Below are 23,291 nucleotides of genomic sequence, written 5' to 3'. Positions count from 1 at the left end.
TTTCACTTGAGACTAACGCTAACACTTATTCCAAAACTCTTTATCACTTCATAAAATAAGAGTTACAGCAACACAGTAGCCTGTAAGGTAAAGAGTTGCAGAATACATAAAATATTTATAAGCTAGTTATACATTTTTAAAAGAGTAGATAGAAATTCAAAGCCAGATAGAAATTCAAAGGATTTCCTCCTTCATCTGGTGGTCTGGGTCTTTGAAGAAACTTGTGACTAGAAAGCAATGCTATGATCAAAATGTGATTAATCTACCCCAAAAAAGCAGTGATGTTCGGTAATGATAAGGACTTAAGACTAAACTTGGAGGCAAAACTTTGGGTTGAAAAATAACCCCCCTCCTGCCGTCTATGGTAAAGTTTAACTCGTGGTGTGGACATAACACCTATAATAGGCCCACTGGTCCTCAAAACAATTGAAGTGACAATTAAGTTATATTTTGAGTTAGAAATATTGTTTGAGAGGACAAGTCAGATTATCATCTTCATATCTGTGAAACATTTTTGAGGATAGTTTTCTTCAAGTATACTTAAAGATACTATCTGTAACTCCTTGGTCCATGGACGTATACTGTCAGTATCTCCCAGAGAATATAGCTGACGTGGGCATTTCATAAGCAGGTCCATCTGCACGACTAAAGCAGAGGGCCATCTGAACTGATGACATCGTGAGGAAACATGAGGTCTGGAACCCCCCACCCCGTTCAGTATAAATACATACATTTAGGAACAAGTTGGTCTGTTAGTTTGAGAAGAGCAAAAGTTTCCAGGCGGATCTAAACGGAAGATAACCTATCTCCAAAGGTGGTTGCCATGTAAACTGATATCCCAGAGAAGGAAGCAAGTGATCTCAAGATACAATTTCTCTCAACAGTCTCAGAAACAGCCATTTTCCATTCCCAAATAAAGACTTTGGGCTTAGTGTCCTCTGAGTTACAAGTGCATTAATGCCTAAAAGCTGCTGTGAGTTTTAAAGACCTAAAGACCTCGGTGAGGAATGTATAGTCACTTCCTGACACTTAATAAATTAATGCATTGTGTTATAGCAGCATAGCTTACAAGAAAAAATTGGGGCCATTTGACACTCCGCTTAATGAAAAAGGGAATTGAGAGAGAATCTAATAATATTCTACCACCTATTGTGTTAGATATTAATCTTATGTACTTTTTAAATTACAAGATAACATATGATCACTGAAGTACATCAAGAGCACCATTTTTTTTTTAAATAAATATACATCCATGTAACCATCAGCAAAAGCAAGATATGTAACTTTTCTGGCACCCATAAAACTCTTTTTCAGATCAGTAATCATGCATGTCCATTCCCAAAATGAACCTCTATTCTGAATTTTATCATGGTGAGCTAGTTTTCTCTGCTTCATGATTTTGCCTCTGTGTTTTCTGGAAATTAATGGATAACAGTGCTTTTGGCACTGATACTAAAAAATGATGTTTATTGCCTTTTAATATTTTCCAGATGCCATTGCTATATTGGCCCTTTGCTCACCTCCCAATTCTGACCTAGTGTTGCGTAAGTCTTCCAGTGGGATTCACACTTGGGATTCCAGGGCCCCTTCCCAAGAGTAAGAGGAGTTCTAAGGCTTGTCTTTTCTGTCTGCCAAAAATCTAAGAGAAGATCAGGAAGGGAGAGCTGGAAGAAGCAAACTGCTAGAGTATCATCGGCTCTGTTTCAATGGGACCAAATGACATATTTTTCCATTTGGTCATAAGAGCTAAACATCTCCTCTAAGATTCTAAATGTCACAGACCAATACAAACTTAGCCATCACACATTAAGAGTAATAAGCCCAATTTTTTCCAACACTTCACATTCAATAAGTAAATGAATCATCTGGCAATTGTCCTTCATTAACATTATATGTACATTCAATGTCAATGAGCCTGTCATATCTAGAATAAAATTATTCAAGGTCCAAAAGCTCATTCCTTCAGTGTCTTTATTTCTTCATCATTTTTTATCCCCTTCCAGTTGCTTATCCAGAGTATACTTGAGTTTTCTTGGTGATGAGAAATTTATTATCTTCAAAAGGAAACTATGCATTTTTAAAATTTATTATTATTATAATTGAGATGTAACAGATACAGAAAATATGCCTCATATTAGTCAACTTTTCATTGCTGTGACAAAAATATTCAAGAAGAACCACTTAGAGGAGGAAAAGTTTGTTTTGGCTTATGGTTTCAGGTTTACTCAGTGGACCAACTCCATGGCACTGCCCCAAGATGAGGAACACATCATGCAGAAAGAACATGGTGCAGGAAAGCTGCTCAGCTCCTGGGACCATCAGGAAGTGGGGCTGGGGATTCATGCGCCAGGGAAAGATGACCCACCTCCTCCAGTCACACCCCACCTACTACAGTTACCACCCAGTTAGTCCATTCAAACTAGGAAGGACTGATTAGTTTATAGCTATCATAATCTAATCTGCTTATCTCCAACATTCCTGCATTAGCACAGGAGCTTTGGGGAAACACCTCATACCCAAACCTTAACACCTCCCATAAACACACTTTCATGAGTTCCTGTGTCATTCTTGAATTAAGAGGACTATGATATATTGTTAATGATATCTATATCCCTCCAATATTAGTATATGCATGATGAAATGTAATGTAATACTTGTTCAAAAACTTGAGTAGGTATTGTAAGTGTCTCTCTTGTATAAATCCAGAAAGAGTGTCCTTGTCCCTCCCATTCACTTGTCTTTAGAACAGTCTAAATTACATGCACCCATTGCATAAAGAGATTGCAGCCAACAAGATGGAACAAATATGGCAATATTCCCATAAGGTTATTGCCCACTGATGTCACAACTCTCTTAGTTTGCGAAGTGCACTTTATGGTGTTCACACAATGAAATTGCCCAGTGACACATTTCTCAGAACATATTCCCATTGTTAAGCAAGGCTCTACTGTACTTTGTTTACGTAACACCCTCTATCATTTCCAAAAATACCTCATTGTTAGCTTTGCTCTCCACCTACACCCAACTCAAAATGGCACAACATACTGGCTAAATGTACTTGCAAAATTCTTATTCTTTATGAAAAAGGATGAGAAGTAAAAACACTTTTAGTCCTTGAAAAAAGAAAACTTGATGTCCAATGACAGAGATACCCAAATGGTAGTTACATGAGAAGAAAAAGAGAGACTAATAGTAGCAAGTCTATCATAATTTATATTTTTAAATAAAAAAAAAACTTGTATCTATCACATTTAGGGCTTATGCATAATATTATGCAGAATAATGTATAATATATAGCATAACTACAAATTTCAATTTGAAATTCCTTTTTCTCTGACTTAGGGATCAAAAGACAGTGGCAAAAGGAGTGAAAATAAAAGAAAGGGCACTCACATGAGAGCTGCAGGAGATTATCTGAGTTAAGAAGTAACACGCTTTAAGAAGGATTAAATGAGATGGCCTTAAGAATTAAACATGTGTTGAGACTTTCATTCTCTTGCAGATGCACTGAACCAAAAAAGCAGAGGTCTACCTGGTCTTCTTCCGGGAGCTGCAGACCCAGAGCAAAGCCCTAGTCCGGGGAACCACGCATGGCGGCCGGGTCTCACTCCACCTCGCAGCTTCTTGCCAACAGTCAATCTCCCTCCTGGCCTAGAGTATTTAAGCGAGGTATTTATATCTTTCTGTTACTACAAATGTTTTCCCCTTAAAATTAATATAAACTTGATTTCTTGCTTTCTAACCACGTTGAAAGATCTCAACCAATAATTTGCTAATGTGAGGAAGACATTATAAAGCTTGAAATTATAAAATAATGATTTTATGTTGGAAGTTATTTTGGAAGACATTTGTTTTATTGCTGCTTTTATTTTCCTTATTTACTTGACAGAGTGATGAGACTAAATATTTTGATGGATCTATTTAACACATTTATCCACCTTCTGTTCATTGCTCAAGGTGTTGGGAAATTTACCCTCAAGGAATCATCTCATATGGCTAAGTCACCTACCGCCATTTAATTAAAGAATATTTACTGAGTACTTGCTATATTCAAGGCTTATAAAAAGCATGAAACCTAGTCCCTCTCACCCAAATATTCTGCAATGTAACAGGCAAAACAATAGATAGATAGATAGATAGATAGATAGATAGATAGATAGATAGATAGATAGATAGATAGATAGATAGTACAACCTGTGTACAAAAGCAAGGTAAGCACAAAATTGTAAAACATGCAGGTATACAGAGGAGAGAAATGTTGTTAAGGTTCACAGAACATGGGACACTTCTGCAAAGAACTGAGAATTCAACCTCTTCAATTGACTCTCCAAAGGAAGGTGAACATCCAAAAGAAAGAAAGTCATCAAATTAACATTATCATCTTCTGCCACTGTGCCTCTCAGACCAATGACTCAAAAGATGATGTTATTATTAGGTACAGTCACTGTTCTGGTCATTGCAAAGGAAGTAGTGATTCAAACCTTATAAAAACTCAGCCAGAAAAGAGCATCATCCAAATTACAGAGCAAATAAAAGCAATTGCTACATTTATGTGTGTGTGTGTGTGTGTGTGTGTGTGTGTGTGTGTGTGTATAATTGCTTTTGCATTTTATCCTATAAAAGATTAGAATTACACTAATATTGAGATGTCAGCACATCTGCTGCAATCTTCAGCTTGTCTGGCATTCTTTCAAACTATAAAGTCTATCTCTTTTATCAAAATCAAATCTCTGTGTTAATTCCCTTAAGGTACAAGAGATTTCTGTTATGCCTGATAGGGTTTAAGCTGCATGCAGCATATGTTCCTGGGAAAATGTTTATAATTGCAGATGCCTCCTCCAGAAACCCACTGGCAGACAAATGTACTTTAGAGACTGGAGAGCTCAGGGAGATGTGTAAAAGAGAGAAAAGCCAACCTACCATCTTCCATCTGCAGAAAGGATCAGCTGTAATAGCTGACTAGAGTTGATTAACTGCTGCAAGCTGTTTGGGAATGTTGTCAGACAAGATTTCGCCAAGTATAAAAGTGATATACCAGTGCCAGAGGGCTGAGGTTTGATGATCACATATGGTCATCACATATTCTTCTTCCATCCATGAATGATGACACACCCGGAGCCAGATGCTTGACATGAATACAATTTTTTTTTTTTTTTATCATTCGATGAATAGAGATATGAACTCACTGGTTTCAGTCTAAAAGGTAGAACATTTCCTAGAAATAAATTTTTGCTAAACTTCTTTTCAGAAAACAAAATATACCACAAATTGTCGAACAGTTTACATCTAAAGGGAATAATAATCTACTTTATATTAAAAGACATGTATCTACTTTAAACCAGCACACAACAAAAATGAATAAGCATTTCAAAAGTGTTCCATCATGGATCTGTAAGACACACAATAACAAATGAACTTTTAGGTGCTACTTTTGAACTAAAATTCATAAATATTAAACAAGATCATGAACACTGGTAATATTACATTTTCAATAAATAAAGGAAAATGTATAATAAAATTCCTCTATATTAAAAATGTTAAAAGATTGTTTAAATTTTTATTTTATTTTCTATGAATCAAACCTATCTTATGACAACTGAGAATATCGTTTTTCAATAACAATGTGAAGATAAACATATATACGTACATAAAACATCGGTTAAATATATCTAAGCATAAAATTAATGGATTCTTTCTAGATTGGATTTACATTCATAATAGTCAATGGCATTTTATCCTGTAGAGTGAGGAAAATTAATTAATTATCATAATTTACTCACCTATAGGTTAGAATAGCAAATTAAAGGCACATGTAAATTTGCAATTTATTTTCGAAATACATATGTGAAATGAAATCAATGATACCTGCAAACTTGATTTACAATTAAAAAAAAGAACTGCATCTTAAGCTGAATATCCACGGCTGTCATTGTGTTTTCATTTCTACAGCTCTCATACTTAAGGAATAATTCACTTGCCCCGACACCTGAATATATAATTCAATCTGTTTAAAGTTTGCAACACTTCCTAGTCCATCAGCCAATAGAAAAGGATGGAAAGGGACATTTGGAACTTGATTTATAAGTGCCTCAGGGCTACTTAAAGGAAACTACAAGAACAACCTAAGTCAAGATGCTCAAATCCAGGAGGCTTGCCCACAGAGAGAAATCAAATGCAATCTTATCACAGAGGATGAGGTGAGTATGAGAGTGAGGAAATCAGGGAGGAAAGGCATGTGAGTTTCAGAGTGTCCCTTAAGAGCTGTTTCCCCTCATCCCTCAGTCTACTGATGGCAGTCAAGTGAGAGTCAAAGGTACGTCCGAATTGGTGACCCTTTACATGCTCTGTGATCTTGGGGAATTTCCTTAATTACTCTGGAACTGTTTCCTCATGCATTAAATTTGTGATATCTATCTGGGTTTTCATGAGGATTATATCAGAGATTAGATTAAAATATGTAGCATAGTCACTACGCGCGGTAACAACCACTATTATTGGACATCTGAGAAGTACAAGTCCCTTTTTCATTGTGAAGTAGTTTCAGATTTTCAAGATGAAAATTCGATTCATGACACCAACATTCAAAGTTCCGAAACTCAAGCATCTTAGACTTGACCCTGTAGCTCTCAATCCCGAAGCGACTTCTGCACAGATTCACTGCTAAATAATCATTTAGACCCTTTGGAGATTTACCTCTTCTTTCCCCACGACTCTTCATTTTCCCAGATGTAATGCAACACACTGCAAAAGACTTTTCTAAGTTTCTAAGAAAGTGTCTGCCACAATTGTTGATACGGTTTTAGAATGAAATTATTTTGGGAAAAAATATTTTGGGAATCTTAAAAAAATAGTTCACAAGTACTCTTTTATCAATAATCAGATGTCTTAAAAAAGGAAATGGTATGAGTTTTACCCCCATCTCAGGATATACAAAAAAAGGCGGGGAGAAGGTAGCTTCAAATTGTCTGGTAAATTTGTGGTATCTAATCAAGAACCAAATTTTGGCAGTCATTAGCTTGGCTCAACAATTCCCGGAAAGGGTATTAATATGATGGGAGAACAAAGTGAATGAAACTTCAAGGTGAAATAAAAAGTGAAACATTAGAAAACATAGTGATCATCAGTATTGCCAGTGTTCATGATTTTTCTTAGTGGATTCCCATCCTTTTTTTTTGAGTGTACTGGGTATTGAAATTGAACCCAAGAGTGCTTTACCATTGAGTCACATCATCCCCAGCCTGTTTTTTACTTTTTATTTTGAGACAGGGCTTCACTAAATTGCTTAGGGCCTTGCCGAGTTGCTGAAGCTAGTCTTGAATTTAAAATCCTCCTGCCTCAGCCTCACAAACTGCTGGGATTACAGGCAAGCACCACCATGCCTGGCCCTTCTTATTTCTCTTTTAAAAAGCGGTTTACATTGCATACTTTTTAATGTTATTTCTTACCTGTCTTAGAAAGTTTATGTGTGCAAATTGATTTCATTTTAATTGCACAGGATATATTTTACATTACATATTTAGTAGCAAATCTCTTATTCTGCTTAAATTGATATTTTGTTGGGATCTACAGGTTTTCTCTTTTTTGTAGCCCAAAGGTAAGTATGAATGAGAAATGTTTATAAAATAACCTCTTTCAAAATTAAACAAACTTCATCACTGGGAGGAATAAGCTGTGACTGAGTGACAGGGATTGAAAAAGGAGAGGTCAGGCATTCCAATTATCATCCTGTCACTTCATTTCTTTGAAAAACAATTTTCAGAGTTTTAAAACACCTTATATATTATTACTTAGAGATTAATAGAAATATTTTCAATGGTTACCTCTTTTTCTTTCTTCTTTTTTGTTTTGTTTTGTTTATTGTGACTGAGAAAGTTAGCAAAAAGTTAACCACTGTTTCTCTTCTTATTCTTGGCAAATCTTTCCTGCAATTTTAAGAGTTCATGTAAAATTTTTACATGAATATAAAACATTTTATCCTCTTTTTCATTATGAAATGTGAGCCGTTTTCAACCATTCTAATAGAAAACATGAAAATCATCTATTTTTGTGTAATAAGAGATTAATAGTAATCTCTCCAGAGGTTTTCCAAGTGTTGTGATATAATTCTTTTTGTTCCCTTTCCATCATCTTTTGACAGTTAGACCTGATAATTATACACCAGCAGGTGGAGCTTCTTGGAAGTAAGTAGATTATATTCTACATTTATGAAAACTGTTGAAAAATTTTAGTTCTCAGAAGTTTCTTCACATCTAACTATGTTGTACCATAGAGTTAAACACACATAGTAGAATTATATCAAAATGAACACTTGGTCTATTTTTTTTAATAAAAGGCCAAAGTAAAATTATTAGTATGATTTAAATACGAATAGGAAACTCTTAAGTCTTTGGTGCCATTACCATCACAATTCTAACATTTAATTTAGTGTTAAAATAATAAAAAGTATTTTATCAAAGATGTTAGTCATTTACATTTCTAATCAGGTTTAGAAATGGAAATCAGGTTTGAGACTAAATAACAAAAATCGGTCAATATATAATACCATCATTTTGTCATTTCCTCACTGATTCACCAAATAGGAAAATTATTTCTCAGAACACGAATATATGAGGATGACTAACTGATTTCAAATTACTTGTGTTTTCTGTTCTTAATATTCTATGTTATTCCTAAAATGTTTCAAAATTGAAATGCATAGTTGAATAGAACACAGATGTAGATGTATTACCAGATAGAGATTTAGACACAATCATTACTATTACTGTAAATTGTATCAAACTTGCATAATGATGATGGATCTGTTATTTGAATAATAGATTCTGGACAGCATTGGTTCTTTAGTTGGCAAGCACTACTACATGTTTAGTAATAGTTCTGCAGTCACAATTAATTAATTACATAGTTTTATTCTCAGATTTTACTTTGAACTATGGATTCAAATTTTAGAACATGGAAAATAGATTTGTATAAAGAAGAAGCCGTACACTTGAGCATTATTCTATTTCTTTAATAACCTCTACTCATATAAAAGTGTTGATACTGATCATAGCATTATTTTATAATTTTTTTTTTCCATTAGTGATACTTGGTACTGAGACCTCCAACAAATATGAGATTAAAAATGGCTTGGGACAGAGAATTTACTTTGCAGTGGAAGAAAGTATTTGCTTCAATCGTACTTTCTGTTCCACTCTGCGATCCTGCACCCTGAGAATCACGGATAACTCAGGTCGAGAGGTGATCACAGTCAATCGGCCCTTGAGGTGTAACAGCTGCTGGTGCCCTTGCTACCTGCAAGAGGTTAGTCACTGGATTTCTTTTTTTTTGAAGGTTACCAATGTTTCATTAAGTGATATTTGTCTGGAGCTATGGCACAATTAACCTTTCGGTTGTTTAATTTAGTATTTTGCTCTGTAGGATCAGAAGAGCTTGAGGATTTGGTGAGTCACTAAATTTTTCCCTTTCCAACCAAAGACTGGTGCTTTCTGTGATGGTAAATGGTGAAGACAGCTCATGCACATGAGAGCAGCCTCTTGGGCCGCTGTGCTAGCGGCGCTGCTGTGATATCTACACCTTTCACCCTGGACAGATACACCCTTTTCTTCTGCAGGAAGAAAAGGAAGTGCTATTGATGCTGTTTATCTAGAAGGAATAATTCAATCATTTTATCATAAAATACAATCAATTTTTGTCATTATTTAATAGACATACAGCAATAACTTTCATTGACATTCTACATTTAAATTGATACCAGACTTTACCGTGCTTTATTGACTTTTGTATGATATTTCTGTGAGCTAGATAACAGGTTTTATTCTGCACTTTTTGTAGTTAAGGAAACTGGGGTTCACAGAATGGGGGTGCTTGTTCCTGGTCACACACCAGGGAAATGTCCTATGTCGAGCTTGATCTAGGTGTCCTGATCCAGTCCCAAGCTTCTCTGTCAAAGTCCTGTGTCCCAAATGTTGTTCTAAATGTTACAGAAAGTTCTGTTCTTGTCCCCAATGCTAATCCATTAACAAGGACACAGTTTTGAGAAAAAGGAAAAAGCTTTATTGCTTTGCTAGCACAGGAGAAGCAACAGGGGACTCCTGTCCCAGAGGCTGTGATTGTCTCCATTACCCGGGAACAGGGGGCGTTTTAAGAGGTGATTCAAAGGCTACAGTCCACACCTTCTCTGTCCAGAGTTGTAATTCACTTGTTAATTTGGGAGACAGTCATTTCTGAGATCTTCTAGTGCCATTCCCAAAGTCTGAATCACTTTGTCCCTGTGGTGGGTGCGTGCTCAAGGACAGATAACTCTGCCTAGGATGGGGAATAAAGCTAATTCTGTTTCCCCTGAAATCAGGAAGGGGGAGATATTAGGAAAGGAAAACAAAGAAACATGTCCATTTTAAAAATACATTGCAGTAACAGAGCAACAAGGCTATATTCAAAGCACTAAAGTGGACCACTGTTACATAAGGACATGGGAAATAAATATTCAAATGGAAGACAGTTATATAGGGAAGTTTCTAACACCTGTTGAAGTCAATTCTTCAACTGCTTATGGAAAAGTACCTGGCTAAACCATAAGACATCTCACATACTTGTACATGGAGCCCAAGAATTTGTATCCTCTTATGAGGATATTAAAGGTTAAAATGTCCCAAGATGGCATAGTCTGCATAATAATAAGTATGTGTCCATTTGAAATTTGCTAATATTTGGTATTTTATATCATAGTAACATACTGGTACATAAATTAAGATAAGATGTATCTTGATACCCATTAATACTTATTAATTTGGTCAAAAATCAAACCAATTATTTAAAAAGGGATCTCAGGACAAATCCAAAAATGTCCTATTAAATTTACCTCTTTCTATCCAAGAACACAATAGACATGCACACAAGACCATGAATTTAATAAGCGAAGTCTAAAGGACATTAGATAATGGAGAGCTGGTTGAACTTCAAAGCAAAAAATTATCTTTTAATTTGTAACCAACTCCTACTTATTGTACAAAGGAATTTGATTTGACTTCCATAAATAGGAAAGGGTAATGAGTTAACACTTGGGAAGACATGGAACAAAAACCACATTACTATTTGTTTAACGACTGTAACTCTGCAAAAAGAATTTGCTTTAAATCTAGCACAAAGAAACTGGAAAAATTTGTGAGCATTAACGATTGGTAAAGGAGGCTTAAATTGTTGTGTTGTGGCAACAACGAAGAGGAAGTAGGCAGGAAGTAGCCACGTGGTGAATAGCTGTGTGTGACCAACTGCTGTGTCTGAAATGAAAGGTTCTGGTAGCCAGCAGCCCAGGTCAGAACACAGTCCCTGGCGGTTCTCCTGGGAAGTTAGACATGGACTTTCATCCATGCAGAGAATTTCTTTGGTTCTATAACAAAGATGATATGATGTGGGGAAAACAAAACAAAACAAAACAAAACACTGGTTTACATTTTTAGAAGCATATATTTAGAAATATTTGTAGAAAAAATACAAAAATGATACCATAATAGCATACTGTTTAGAGATAAGTTTGCATTAGAATGTAATTGCAATATAATGGCATTTTAAATCTTATCTTTTCTCTTCTGACAGTTAGAAATCCAAGTCCCTCCTGGTACCGTAGTTGGTTATGTTGCTCAGAAGTGGGACCCCTTTCAACCCAAATTCACAATACAAAATGCAAACAAAGAAGATATTTTGAAAATTGTTGGTCCTTGTGTGACATGTGGCTGTTTTGGAGATGTGGATTTTGAGGTATGATTGACAGACTAAAGAACATTTTTCACTTAGGTTCTGATTTTTTGCAATATAATTCAATTTTTAAAACATTCAAATATCCCTGAAATAAATTTAGAAAATAGCATATTAGTGAAATCTAATAAGTCCATATTTTTCACACAAATAATAATGTAAAATTGCAGATACTAAGTTCAACAATTAAAAAAACTATAAAGTATACCACCTTGACCATGATATCTGCAAGCATTTTTCAAAGTAATTTTAATAAAGTAAAAATAATATTAGTTATGAGATAGAACTTTTCCTAAAAGTAAGTATACTTAGCTACTATATCACTTTTCTTAAAATAGTAAATGCCTTATTACTTTTATATGTCTTTTAGCATGAAACTATATATATATATATATATATATATATATGTATATATAAAACTATGACTTTTTTAAATAACCAAATTTCCTCATTTTGAAAAAGAGTGGTACATCCTAATTTTGGTGGATTAGCTTTATATGGAATTATAAACGCACATGGTATGAAGCACATATATATAGTTCAGATCACCTAAATTATATGTCTTCTCTTTTGTAGACCTGATTGTCACAAAACCCAGTTCATATCTCTTCTCAGAAATGTATTCCATTAAAATATTATGAATTTAAAGTCTATGTTTGTGTGAGTTGCTTAATTTGATTGTAAAGTAATCCACTCTCAGTTTTCTGTGATTGAATGTTAAAAGAGATAGTTATAAATTCAATCTATAACAAAATGAAATATCTTTACAGATTCTTCTAGACATCTTTAGGTAGAGGAGACAGCTTAATTTTAAGTGTATATTTTTATTCATTTATTCAGTTTTCAAGACTTCCAGGAACATTATTTATACATTGCAAAATTTGTAAAGTGAGATGAGCTAGTTCCACTAATTTTGAATGGATTTGGTGTGGCTTTTTTAATGGGGGATATAACTGAGGAGAAGTTAAACATAAGTTTTAGTATTCATGGTAGAGAGATGTCCGAGGTAATCTTTGTTATTTTCTATCTTCTACCACCATATAGAAAGTGAAAGTCTATATTGAATAACTTTCAGTACTAGAACAGGAAACAGGGAAAGGAAATACACATTTGATAAAGTTGAATTGTAGACTCTATTTCTCAGAAGGTAGTCTTTAGTGTCAGATCATGATTTCCTATACGATACATTAGCTTAGAGAGTTTTGTAGGGCTAAAATATGACTTCGGGTTGGTTAAACAGGAATGAATTAGTCAATGTCTGAGTATAATGTAAAAAATGTAATTTAATAATGTGTAATGATGCTTAAATGTTTTAATAGTTATAAAATTAATCATAAAAATTTTAAAGTTCGCAAACTCTATGTAGAAACTATTTTAATACTTTCTCAAGTATATCTTTGTGTTCATATATATATTTATGTATATAAAAGTTAAAATCTGGACCACAGGTAAAGGAATTACCTTCATAGTTAGGCCATATATTTGAACTATGTACCTGCTGCCATCTTGTGGTTGCCTGGCCTTAATTATTTATGCTATTATATTCTCCATCTGCATACAAAAAGGAAAAAAAAAAAGAATGATGTTGGATTAGAAAACTGTCAGAAAAGCGTGATTTCTGAAGAGTAAATTGGAAAATTATATTACAATCTTGTGCTTATATAAAAGGAATGAATAACGTGGAACTGTCTTTTGGAAATGATGAATAAAATAATTCATATCTCTCATGAAGTAAACATCCCTGGGAAATGTGCCTTCGAATTTGATGGCCCTTATTGTCTTTTCAAAGGTGAAAACCATGAATGAAAAGCTTACCATTGGGAAGATTTCAAAGTACTGGTCCGGATTCGTGAATGACGTCTTCACCAACGCGGACAACTTTGGCATCCACGTTCCGGCAGATCTAGATGTGACCGTCAAAGCAGCCATGATTGGTGCTTGTTTCCTGTTTGTAAGTGTGGTCTTTGAGGGTTTGGGTGACTTTTCTCCTTCTCACTTGTCAATTGCCACAGAGCTAATCCTGGTTTACACAGTTTCGACCTGCAGAATGTGTTTTGTGCACCGAAGTCTAGTTCAAGCTCAGTGTACTTCATAATTTCTAACGTAATAGCCTTCATTTCTACTGGGTGGCCCTCTCCAGTAGCCTCATGGCCCTCGGGGATCTATGCCCTGGGACATCCTTCTCGTCTTTTTCTCATAAACTGAGTTTCCTACCCTTTTAATGCCAATTTTGATTTTTTGACTTATATTTTCAGTTTAAAACTATGTAAATGTAGATGTCATGTGATTTATCCTGCATAAGGCTCAGAGCAATTCATTGCTTAGCTCTGAGCCAGGTGCTGCTCAGAATAAGAAAAGTGCAGTTTTCTTGCTCTTGTTATCTGATGAATATGGATACATGAGATCCAGAACTTCCAGTTGCCATGATAACAAACATATGCCCTCATCCTTACTTTCCAACTTATAACATTACTAAAAACATCATTTGGTATCTGAAGATTGGTGACCCAATAAGTCAAGGAACACCTGGGCTAAAATGCTTGGTTACCTAAAGATCCTAACACCCCTCTAACATCTTCCTCATTTGCTGCCATTTGCAGACACTCGCAAATACTCACACACTTTTTCAACAAACCAATATTCTTCTCCATATTTTCCTGTTCCTCAGAGTTTTAGGATCCTAAATCTTATAGTTATATTATTGTGCACAGTTGTCAGTCCTATTAACTGATTCTCCCCTAAACACATGGAAAATATATATTAACTAAGAAAAATACTTTAGTAACATCACTGTTGGATACTCAGAGTTTATCACAGAAATAGATGGATTGGGAGAGGAACAGAGTGTCTGAGATACATATTCACTGGGAATAACTAATAGCTCCCACTGACTTCTTTTTTGTAAGATCATAGTATTATAAAACTTTCTTTTTTTTTTTTTTTGTCAATGTAGGTTTTAAAACAGTTTCTCACATGTATTTACAAAGTAAAGTACTTGCTCAGATATATAATTTCAAAGGTTGGAGACTATTCCAACATCCTACCCTGACCTAGAATACCTAGTATCTAATTCTGCTGTCTTGATCACCTCAAATGACAACTGAAGACATAGTACTGATTTAAATGAGGTTTCTAAGTTATTTATACTCTCAAAATTCAACATGTAAGTGTCATAAAGCTTGAAACTTTTCAATTTTCCTCCTACTGATAAATCACATGTTGCCGGAACACCACTGGGAAATATAATTGCTTTATATAATCAAAGCTTACAAGTCAGACTCTTGATCCTAATTGTTGCCTTTTGTAAATTCACTCATACTCAGTTTATTTATTTGTAGGATTTTATGTTCTTTGAACATTCTCTAGCTGGATTGTAACAAGCAAGATGATGAAAACAATAAAATATGCAGAATATATTTCAGTGAGTAAAAGGCAATTTAAATGATCTCTTTCCCTTTGAAGATGTCTATATTTGACGCTATCTAATTCTTTTTCATTTTATTCTAGATATCCCTTGGGCCCTGGATTTCATTTCTGAATGGTTTAAGTTTTTTTTTTTTTCCTTTTTCTTTTTTTGTAACAAAATGTTAATTATTATATTTATTAAAACATAATTTAATGAGGCAATTATCTAGCTGTGAATGCATGACAGCTAAATACACAATTACTAGCCTGAGCACAAGGTTGCTTTGAGAGATTACCATTCTTTCTTTTTATCCTTTTGAAGTTATTGCAATGGTAAGCATGAAAGATGAGAACTAAGGCTTTCAGAATCACTGATGAAAATTCAATGTTTAGAGAACACTTTGAAGTTTTTCTGGTACTAAGGGTAGTTACTAATCAAAAGAACTGAATGTCTAAAATATTTTTTCAAAAGTTGTCCCTTTTGACTTTGTTTGTTAATGTTCTTATTGTAGTGAGATATTTTCACTTTATATTGGAAAAGTTACAGGTTGAATAAATAATATGCTTACAGATGAGGAAGAAGAAAGATGGGTTCAATCAATTCTAGGGGCAAGAGTCACAATTATATTGCATAAGGAAATTCACATTTACAAACTAAAGCATGCTTAAATACCTACTCTTGCCACAGCTTTAAATAATCCTATAAATAGACTTCTAAATTAGTAGAAGTCGTGTTATCTAGCAGGAATTTTATCTTTTTGCAATGAAATTTCAGTCAATTTCAGGGTCTAAATCTCTGAAAATGAAAAAATGGATGACTCTAGTCTTCAAAAACAAGCAAACAAAACCAAACAAATAAAACTCAAACCTTGAGGCAAATGTAGAAATAAGAGCACAGTATACCCAATGCATCGATACCTTCCACTTCTTACCATACCCAGTTACCATACCCCCACTGTCCACCATTTCCAAAGCCCACACAAGAGGAAAATTCTTTTTTATGCATGACAATAATTCTTCTCCCCTTTTGAAATGAGGGAACATATTTTTTAAAGCAAGTCTCTATATTAGAATTACACAACTACCCACATTTCCATACACATGGGAAAATGTTTAGAGAAATGTTAGGTAATTCTCACTCAGAACAGGAAACATATTTCAAGCATCTCTTACTAAGTGGGTTGTTTGAAATTAGGACGCTGTCATCTCCTAGGAATAACATTGTATGTGGCAGATTTTTTTCCTAAATGGTCCACAACTATCCATTTTGTTCTGTGTTCTGAGTTAAGGCCCTTATGTTGTGGAAAGTGGAAAGAAACAGAGCGCCTCTTCCTGGTTCAATGTCCTGTAGCATTTTTCGTGTTTTTTTTTTTTGGTACCAGGGATTGAACCCAGCAGTGATTACCCCCTGAGCCACATCCCCAACCCTATTTCATGTTTTATTTAGAGACAAGGTCTCACTGAGTTTCTTGGTGCCTCACTTTTGCTGAGGCTGGCTTTGAACTCAAGATCCTCCTGCCTCATCTTCCCAAGTCACTGGGATTATAGGCATGCACTACCACGCCCAGCTCCTACAGCATCCTGTGATCTCTCTTCACATCTTCACCCCTTTCATGAGCACCCTCTCTTGGCTTGTAGAAACCATAAATTACCTCCATCAACCACAGCAGATCTTTACCTGGGCATAATTGCCTGAGTACTAACCACCAAAAGTAACCAGATTCCAGAACCGCACACAGCATGTCTCCCAGTCATACTGTCCGTACCTTCTGTGTAACTGAAGTCAGCATCACCAGAATGTGGGAACAACGCAGATATGGAAGGGAACCCAAGTTCCATGTGCAATGGATATCACCTTCAGTCTGGTACTGCTGTTTGCTGGCTGGGCAGCCTTAAACCTGTAGTGCTCCATTCTTGCAGAGATGTGGAAAGGGCAGCTCAACCTTTTCCCTGAGTCAATTTCAAAGAAAGTGTGTCATTTATGATCCTTTATAACAGCCTAAAGGAAATAGCATTTTTAAAGCTGATGCTTACTAACTAATAAAATGGAGAACAATAGTTGCTGTGTTTTGTGTAAGGCAGCTTGGGACCCGCTGCAATTCTAGCCACCGCTGCGTGATCCCGCTGAACTGCCGCCCTCTAGCTCGTCTCAGTTGCAGCTCACCAATAGCTCCCAGAAAAATGCACCGCAGACACGAGGTCTCAAGCAAGAGACTTTATTATGTGGGCAACTAACACATCCGCTCAGGGTGAAAAGAAAGGAAAAAAGAGAGAGATGGCGTTGTACTGCTCCCAGATATTGGAATCTCCTGGGCTGGAAGGAACCAGTAGCGGAGGAGAATACTTGCAAGCTAACTGATGAACCAATAGCTATTTAGCACCTTAGGACATAACGTGGGAAGCAGGAAAATGGCGGCAGCATAAGCCGGAAATTCCTGTAGCGTAAGAGGCGGGCAGAGCACAGATTGACAAGTGGTTGGGAGGCGTAGTATCGGCTTTATATTACATTTTGAATGTTGGCTCCCTCCAAAACTCATGTTAAATTTAATTGCTGTTGTAACAGTAATAAGAGGTCATGAGGATTCCAACCTCGTGAGTGGATTTAATGCTTAATAAAAGGGCATTCGGGCACAGGATAATTTCCTCTTGCCCCTTCCTCCCTTCTGCAATGTATGAAGCAGCAATTCTCCCCACCAGTGAGCACCATCTTGGAAGCTGAGACCAACCCCTTTCTAGGCACCAAACCTCCTAGGGACTTAATGGTGAACTTCCTAGGCTCCAAAACTGAGAGAAATAAACTTCTGGTCTTTGTAATCACTGAGTCTCAGGTATTCTGCTGTAGTAGCCAAAATGGACTGAGACCATAGCTAACATTTCCAAGGACTTATTACATGCCAGGTCCCATGCTCTATGCATTTCTGGTGGGATGTAAAACTTAGTTGACAGGGCTGGGGATATAGCTCAGTTAGGAGAGTGCTTGCCTCACACGCGCAAGGCCCTGGGTTCAATCCCTGCACCACAAAGAAAAAAGAAAGAAATGACAATGAAGGAAACTGTCTTCCCCTGCTGCCCTGCAACCCTGCTCTGTGTTCTAGAGCTTCTTCCTAAAGACTATCCTGCTTGCCTATCTTCGGCTTGTCCTTACCTTTTGATTTTTGTAACTGATGTCACAACATTCACGGCTGAGACTTTCTCTGCGGAGCAAGAATGGAGAAAGGGAAACACCGTTTGTATATATTACATTTTAATATGACAAACTGCTCTGGAGTTTAAAAAAATATTTGAATGAACCTTAAAAGAACTATCAGAAAGAACTATTCAATGCACCCATCCAATGAAGTCTCACTAAAGATAAAACTCCTTCTTAGAGTATAGGACTCATTTTCAAGTTGGCTCCATTTAATTAAATACTCCTATAGTACTTTGTTCCCAGGTTGGTTCATTAGAAAAAACTCAGTCCTATCCTGTCTCTCCTTCCTCATTAAAGGTCAAAATTTATCCATCTATCTCTTTGGTGTTCTGTTTTTTCTCCCTTTTCTACTAAACAAGACCCCAGCAAGACCCTTTGATGTTCAGTGAAATACTCGCTGCTGTACAATGAGGTGGTTCTCCTGTGAGTCCCTTCCTGGTTTCTTACCTTGGCCCCGTGTTGATCCTGGTCATAGGCTCCAGCGTCATTCACTGTGATGTACTGGGAAAGTGGCCAGATTCAAGCACTTCACATTCAATTACTCATTCCTTCATTTGTGCAGTAAATATTTGTGGAGTCCATCTTACATCCCCAAAATAGAGTCCTTTCTCTTATGGCATGGACAATTTAGTGGAGGAGATAGCTAGTAATCCATTAAGGATACAAAGGTTAGAGTTCAAACATGAGAAATGGTCAATGGAGATGGACATCTGACCTGTGTGTGGAGTGAGGAATGGCGTTGGATTTAATACACACAGAGTAAGTAGGAGCAGGGGGAAGGTGTTTAGATGGAGGTACTACCACCATAAGATTCTGTTGGAAGGGTAGGGCATGACAACGAGGAGAATATGCTACAAGATGAAACCAAATAGGTACCAGAGGCCCTGGTAAAGAGTTTAGGCTCTATGGTATTAGCAAAGCATTTAGTAAAATTTATAAAAAGGGTCACTAATTTAAGATTAGGTTAGTGAAACCTAAGTTCCCTTCAAGAAATGAATGGATAAAGAAAATGTGGTACATATACACAATGGACAAGAGTGTACAATATTTATGGACAATACTTACAATACAATGGACCATACTTAGCTCTAGGGAAGAATGAAATCATGGCATTTGCAGGTAAAGGGATGGAACTGAAGACTACATGCTAAGTGAAATAAGACCATCCCAAAAGTCTAAATGCCGAATGTTCCCTGTGATATGTGAATACTAACACACAGTAAGAGGCGGGATAGAAGTTCAGTGGATTAGACAAAGGGGAATGAAGGGAAGGGAGGGGGAAGGAGGGGAATCGGAAAGACAGTAGAATGAGTCGGACATACTTTCCTATGTTCTCAGATGAATACATGACCAGTGTGACTCCACATCATGTACAGACGAGAATGGTACCTTAATCAGAAAAAGTAATGCTCCAAGTATGTATAACATGTCAAAATACACTCCACTGTTGAGTGTATGTAAAAGAACAAATAAAGATTAAAAAAAAGTTTTTTAAAGACTAGGTTGGTGAAATGGCTGGGGAAGATGCTGCTGTACCAGTTAGTAGGTTAGGTGACAGATAGGGTAGCTTGGATAGATGATGTAATCACAGAAAGAGAAAGTGAGCAAACTCAAGACTATTGCAGGAGGTGAAATTATTACTTCAAGCTGAATTGAAAATGGAGATGTGAGGGAAGAGAGGGATCTGGCTGATGCCATTTCCTGACAGAGGGAGTTTTACAAGAGGATCTGGTCTTTTGAAAGATGTCAAGTAGGAAGGTGGAAATTTTTAGCTAATATATTTCTAAGAGGAGATCAATGCATGAGAATTGTATGGACCCACAGAGAGACCTGAATAATTCTTGGTTTATTTGAAGGAAGTCCCTAAAAGTATTTTCAAAAATACTTCAACAATAAAATCATTCATTAGTTCTTATTTACTGATTTTTTTTTTTTTTTTTTTTTTTGGGGCACTGTAGATGGAACCCAAGACCTCACATACACTTGCAATTGCTCTACCATTGAGCTATAACCCCAGAACTACTGCTTATTCACTTTAATTGACAAAAAAAAATCATATATTTATCATCTATTACATAATATTTTGAAATATACATTGTGAAATTGCTAAATTGAACTAATTAATTAATTAATTTTCTCACCTCTCGTTTTGTGGTGAAAACACTTAAAATTTACTGTTCTAGCAAATTTCAGTAATATAAACCATTGTTATTAACTCCAGTCATAATAATGTACAATAGATCTGAAATTTACTTCTATCCATTTATTTTACTAATATTTAGGGAATTACTTCAACAAACGTGTGGAGTGCACACAATGTACCACACATCAGTCTCAGCATTAAGTTATCAGGGTAAACAGGGCAATAAAATACTTGCTCTGGTGGAGCTTGTGTATAATAATAAATAAGACAACAGAAAATAATATAATGTAGCTATAGATAATCCTAAATGTTGCTCGAGTCTACCACTAATATCTAAAACAATAAACTGAGTGTTTTGCTTCCTCAGGCCAGGGTGAATTCGGATTGTAAGAAGAGAGTTTGTCTCGGGTTTGGGGAAAGTGTGAAGCTCAGAAGTTACAGTGTGAACTTGAGTGGACTTCAGCTATGGAATCATGTTCACCAGAGTAAGACAGCAGTTAATTGTCTTTCAAAAATATGATCATTGCACTGAACCTGGTGCTGGTTATCTGATTTTCAGGATTTTGTGACAGGGATGTTACCAAGGGAAGGTCAGAAATGTGTGTACTTTGGTGATCAACACAGATTGACTAAGCAAGTTTAATACTGGTTTTGAAGCTTAGTCATTGTGACAATGAGTTAACAAATAATCAATTTTCTTCCAGGAGGGTAAGAATTTTATAGCCTCAAATCCCTGAAGAAAAATAATTCATAATAAAGAGCTAGAAACAGAGGTTGCCATTTCATTTGTGCATAGACCAGACAAAAAGGAGGCAAGACCTAAGAATATTCGGGAAAAGAGAATTCCAGGCAGTTGGCAAAGCAGGTGTGAAGCCTGCTTCAAGAACATGCCGGGCAGGTTGGCGAAACAGGGAGCCCATGTTACTGGAGCAGAGTGAAGGAAGAGGGAGCCAATACCTGCTGCGGGAAAGACGTTCTCCAGACCAGATCCACAGAGTCCTGCAGGGGAAACGAAGGGAGAGCACTTGAGAAAAGCTGGCGCTTGGCTGGATATGGGATATAAAGGATACTAAAAATCTGGGCCACGTTTCCGCCCAGTCCTACCATCTGCTTTGTGAAACTGAAAATGAGCCATGCCGCCAATCAAAACGGATGCGACCACAGGTTGCAAAGACCAGTGCAAAACAGGTGCAGCGTCGCAGGTGTTATGATGACAGGGGTATGCCGCAGGGACACAGAACAGGAAACGTTCAGTATTATTTAGGACGAGAGGATTACAACCCGTAGACAGCAGAGTAGCAACACAAGATCTGAATATCTGACCTTCAGACCAATGGAGGTCAAAGCCAGGAATTGAAGGTGTGGGAGAATAGTCCATCTCAAGAGCGCAACACGGAGGCATGGAAGTAAGAAACACAAAAGTTAACACCGAGAATACAGAGGCCCCATGAGATTGAAATGTGCCTGATGAGGTCAGACTCCCCTCTTGGGCCGGGAGACCCCGGCTTCCCATGCAATGTGCCGCAGGCTGCTGTTAACTTAGAGTGTTACAGCATGGTTCTGCGTGATCAGCTCTCCTGGTTGATGCACTTTGCCTCTACCTGATCCCAGCAGTCTCTGTGGGCTTTGGGAATTATTGAGACCTGATTTGAAACTCCAAAATTGAGTCTGAGTGAATGAACAGGTATTGAGAAGAGGAAACTAAAGGAAAGAAACTACAACTTATTAGATAAATAGCCCCTATCTCCCTATAAAAGAGAGGTTTTGATAGCTGAGCTGAAGGAGCAGATTGTGACTCAGCATATACAGCCACTCACTGAAACTCTGCTTTACATTTACCAGTAAATGGATGGAACTGGAGATCATTGCGTTAAGTGAAATAAACCAGAGTCAGAAAGTCAAGGGGCGAATGTTTTCTCTGATACATGGAAGCTAGAACAAAATTAGGAAAAAGAAAAAGGAAAAAAGAGGGGAATTCCATGAAAATAGAAGAGTTGAGGAAGGGGATTAAGAGGGAGGGAGGAGGGATGGGAAAAGGGAGACTGACCTAACTCTACCATGTACACATATGAATACACCACAGTGAATCTCGCTTTCATGTATGTTAATGAGGCACTGATTTTAATAAAACCACAAACAAATAGAATAAAGATCAGTAGAGGAAAGAGAATGTTGGAAGGAGGAAGGGAGAGAAAGGGAAGTACTGGGGACTGAATTAGAGCAAATTATATTACATGCTTATCTAATTATGACAAAATAAACCCTAATTTTATGTATAACTAAAATGAGCCAAGAAAAAAATATGGTATTGTAGGCATGCCTGGAATCAAGAAATAGTTAAATATTAAATTAAATATTTCTAAATTAAAAATTCTGCCTCACTTAAGCTTCAATTTATGGTCTATGCACTTATGTTTTGAGATTTATTGTGTTATTTTAAAAATGAGAATAAAGGAAGAAAATGACATAAATTTTGAAGACTTTCACAACTTAGGCCTATTTTTGTAGTTCAATGCTATAGTTTCTTTAGTTGCTAAAATTAGGAGGGAACACAATTATTATTTATAGTATCTTAACTTCTGAATTTAACCTTTGTTTTTCCTTTCTATAAATTTCAACTTATATCCTTTCTAATTACATTTTGTTTTGGAATCTGTGGCTTTTTTCAAAAGGAAAAAGCTTTTTTAATAAAAATTTTATAAAGGAATGCAAACAAATTGTGTGTAGTTCTTATTCTATGATCTTTTTTGCCATTAAAACAGGTGAGGATTGTACTTCATTATGGAGTTTCTTCCACGTTCA

At 36.2% G+C, this 23,291-nt stretch overlaps 1 protein-coding gene and 1 long non-coding RNA gene across 2 annotated transcripts in view; one reads left to right on the top strand and one right to left on the bottom strand.

The window, feature by feature from the left end:
- Window positions 1-16,493, top strand: part of PLSCR5 (phospholipid scramblase family member 5) — a gene marked incomplete at its 5' end in the record, with an annotated part of 51,260 nt that extends 34,767 nt beyond the window's left edge. Inside the window, 6 exons of the mRNA XM_079100451.1 lie at window positions 3,503-3,669; window positions 8,138-8,180; window positions 9,080-9,300; window positions 11,593-11,754; window positions 13,541-13,702; window positions 15,090-16,493. Coding sequence (XP_078956577.1) covers window positions 3,503-3,669; window positions 8,138-8,180; window positions 9,080-9,300; window positions 11,593-11,754; window positions 13,541-13,702; window positions 15,090-15,128 — 794 coding nt within the window. The 3' untranslated portion in view covers window positions 15,129-16,493. The remainder of the gene's footprint in view (window positions 1-3,502; window positions 3,670-8,137; window positions 8,181-9,079; window positions 9,301-11,592; window positions 11,755-13,540; window positions 13,703-15,089) is intronic.
- A 4-nt stretch (window positions 16,494-16,497) lies between these two features.
- On the bottom strand, window positions 16,498-21,490 carry LOC306671141. The gene is made up of 3 exons (XR_013766603.1): window positions 21,447-21,490; window positions 18,302-18,350; window positions 16,498-17,106 (listed from the first exon to the last, which is right to left on the bottom strand). It is a non-coding gene; the product is annotated as an uncharacterized lncRNA (long non-coding RNA).
- Between the last annotated feature and the right edge of the window lie 1,801 nt (window positions 21,491-23,291).

Source organism: Sciurus vulgaris (assembly GCF_902686455.1).
Source record: "Sciurus vulgaris genome assembly, chromosome: 10".
NCBI classification, from domain to species: domain Eukaryota; kingdom Metazoa; phylum Chordata; class Mammalia; order Rodentia; family Sciuridae; genus Sciurus; species Sciurus vulgaris.
Note: the sequence above shows the minus strand (reverse complement) of the source record. Positions and strands in the feature narration are given on the sequence as shown.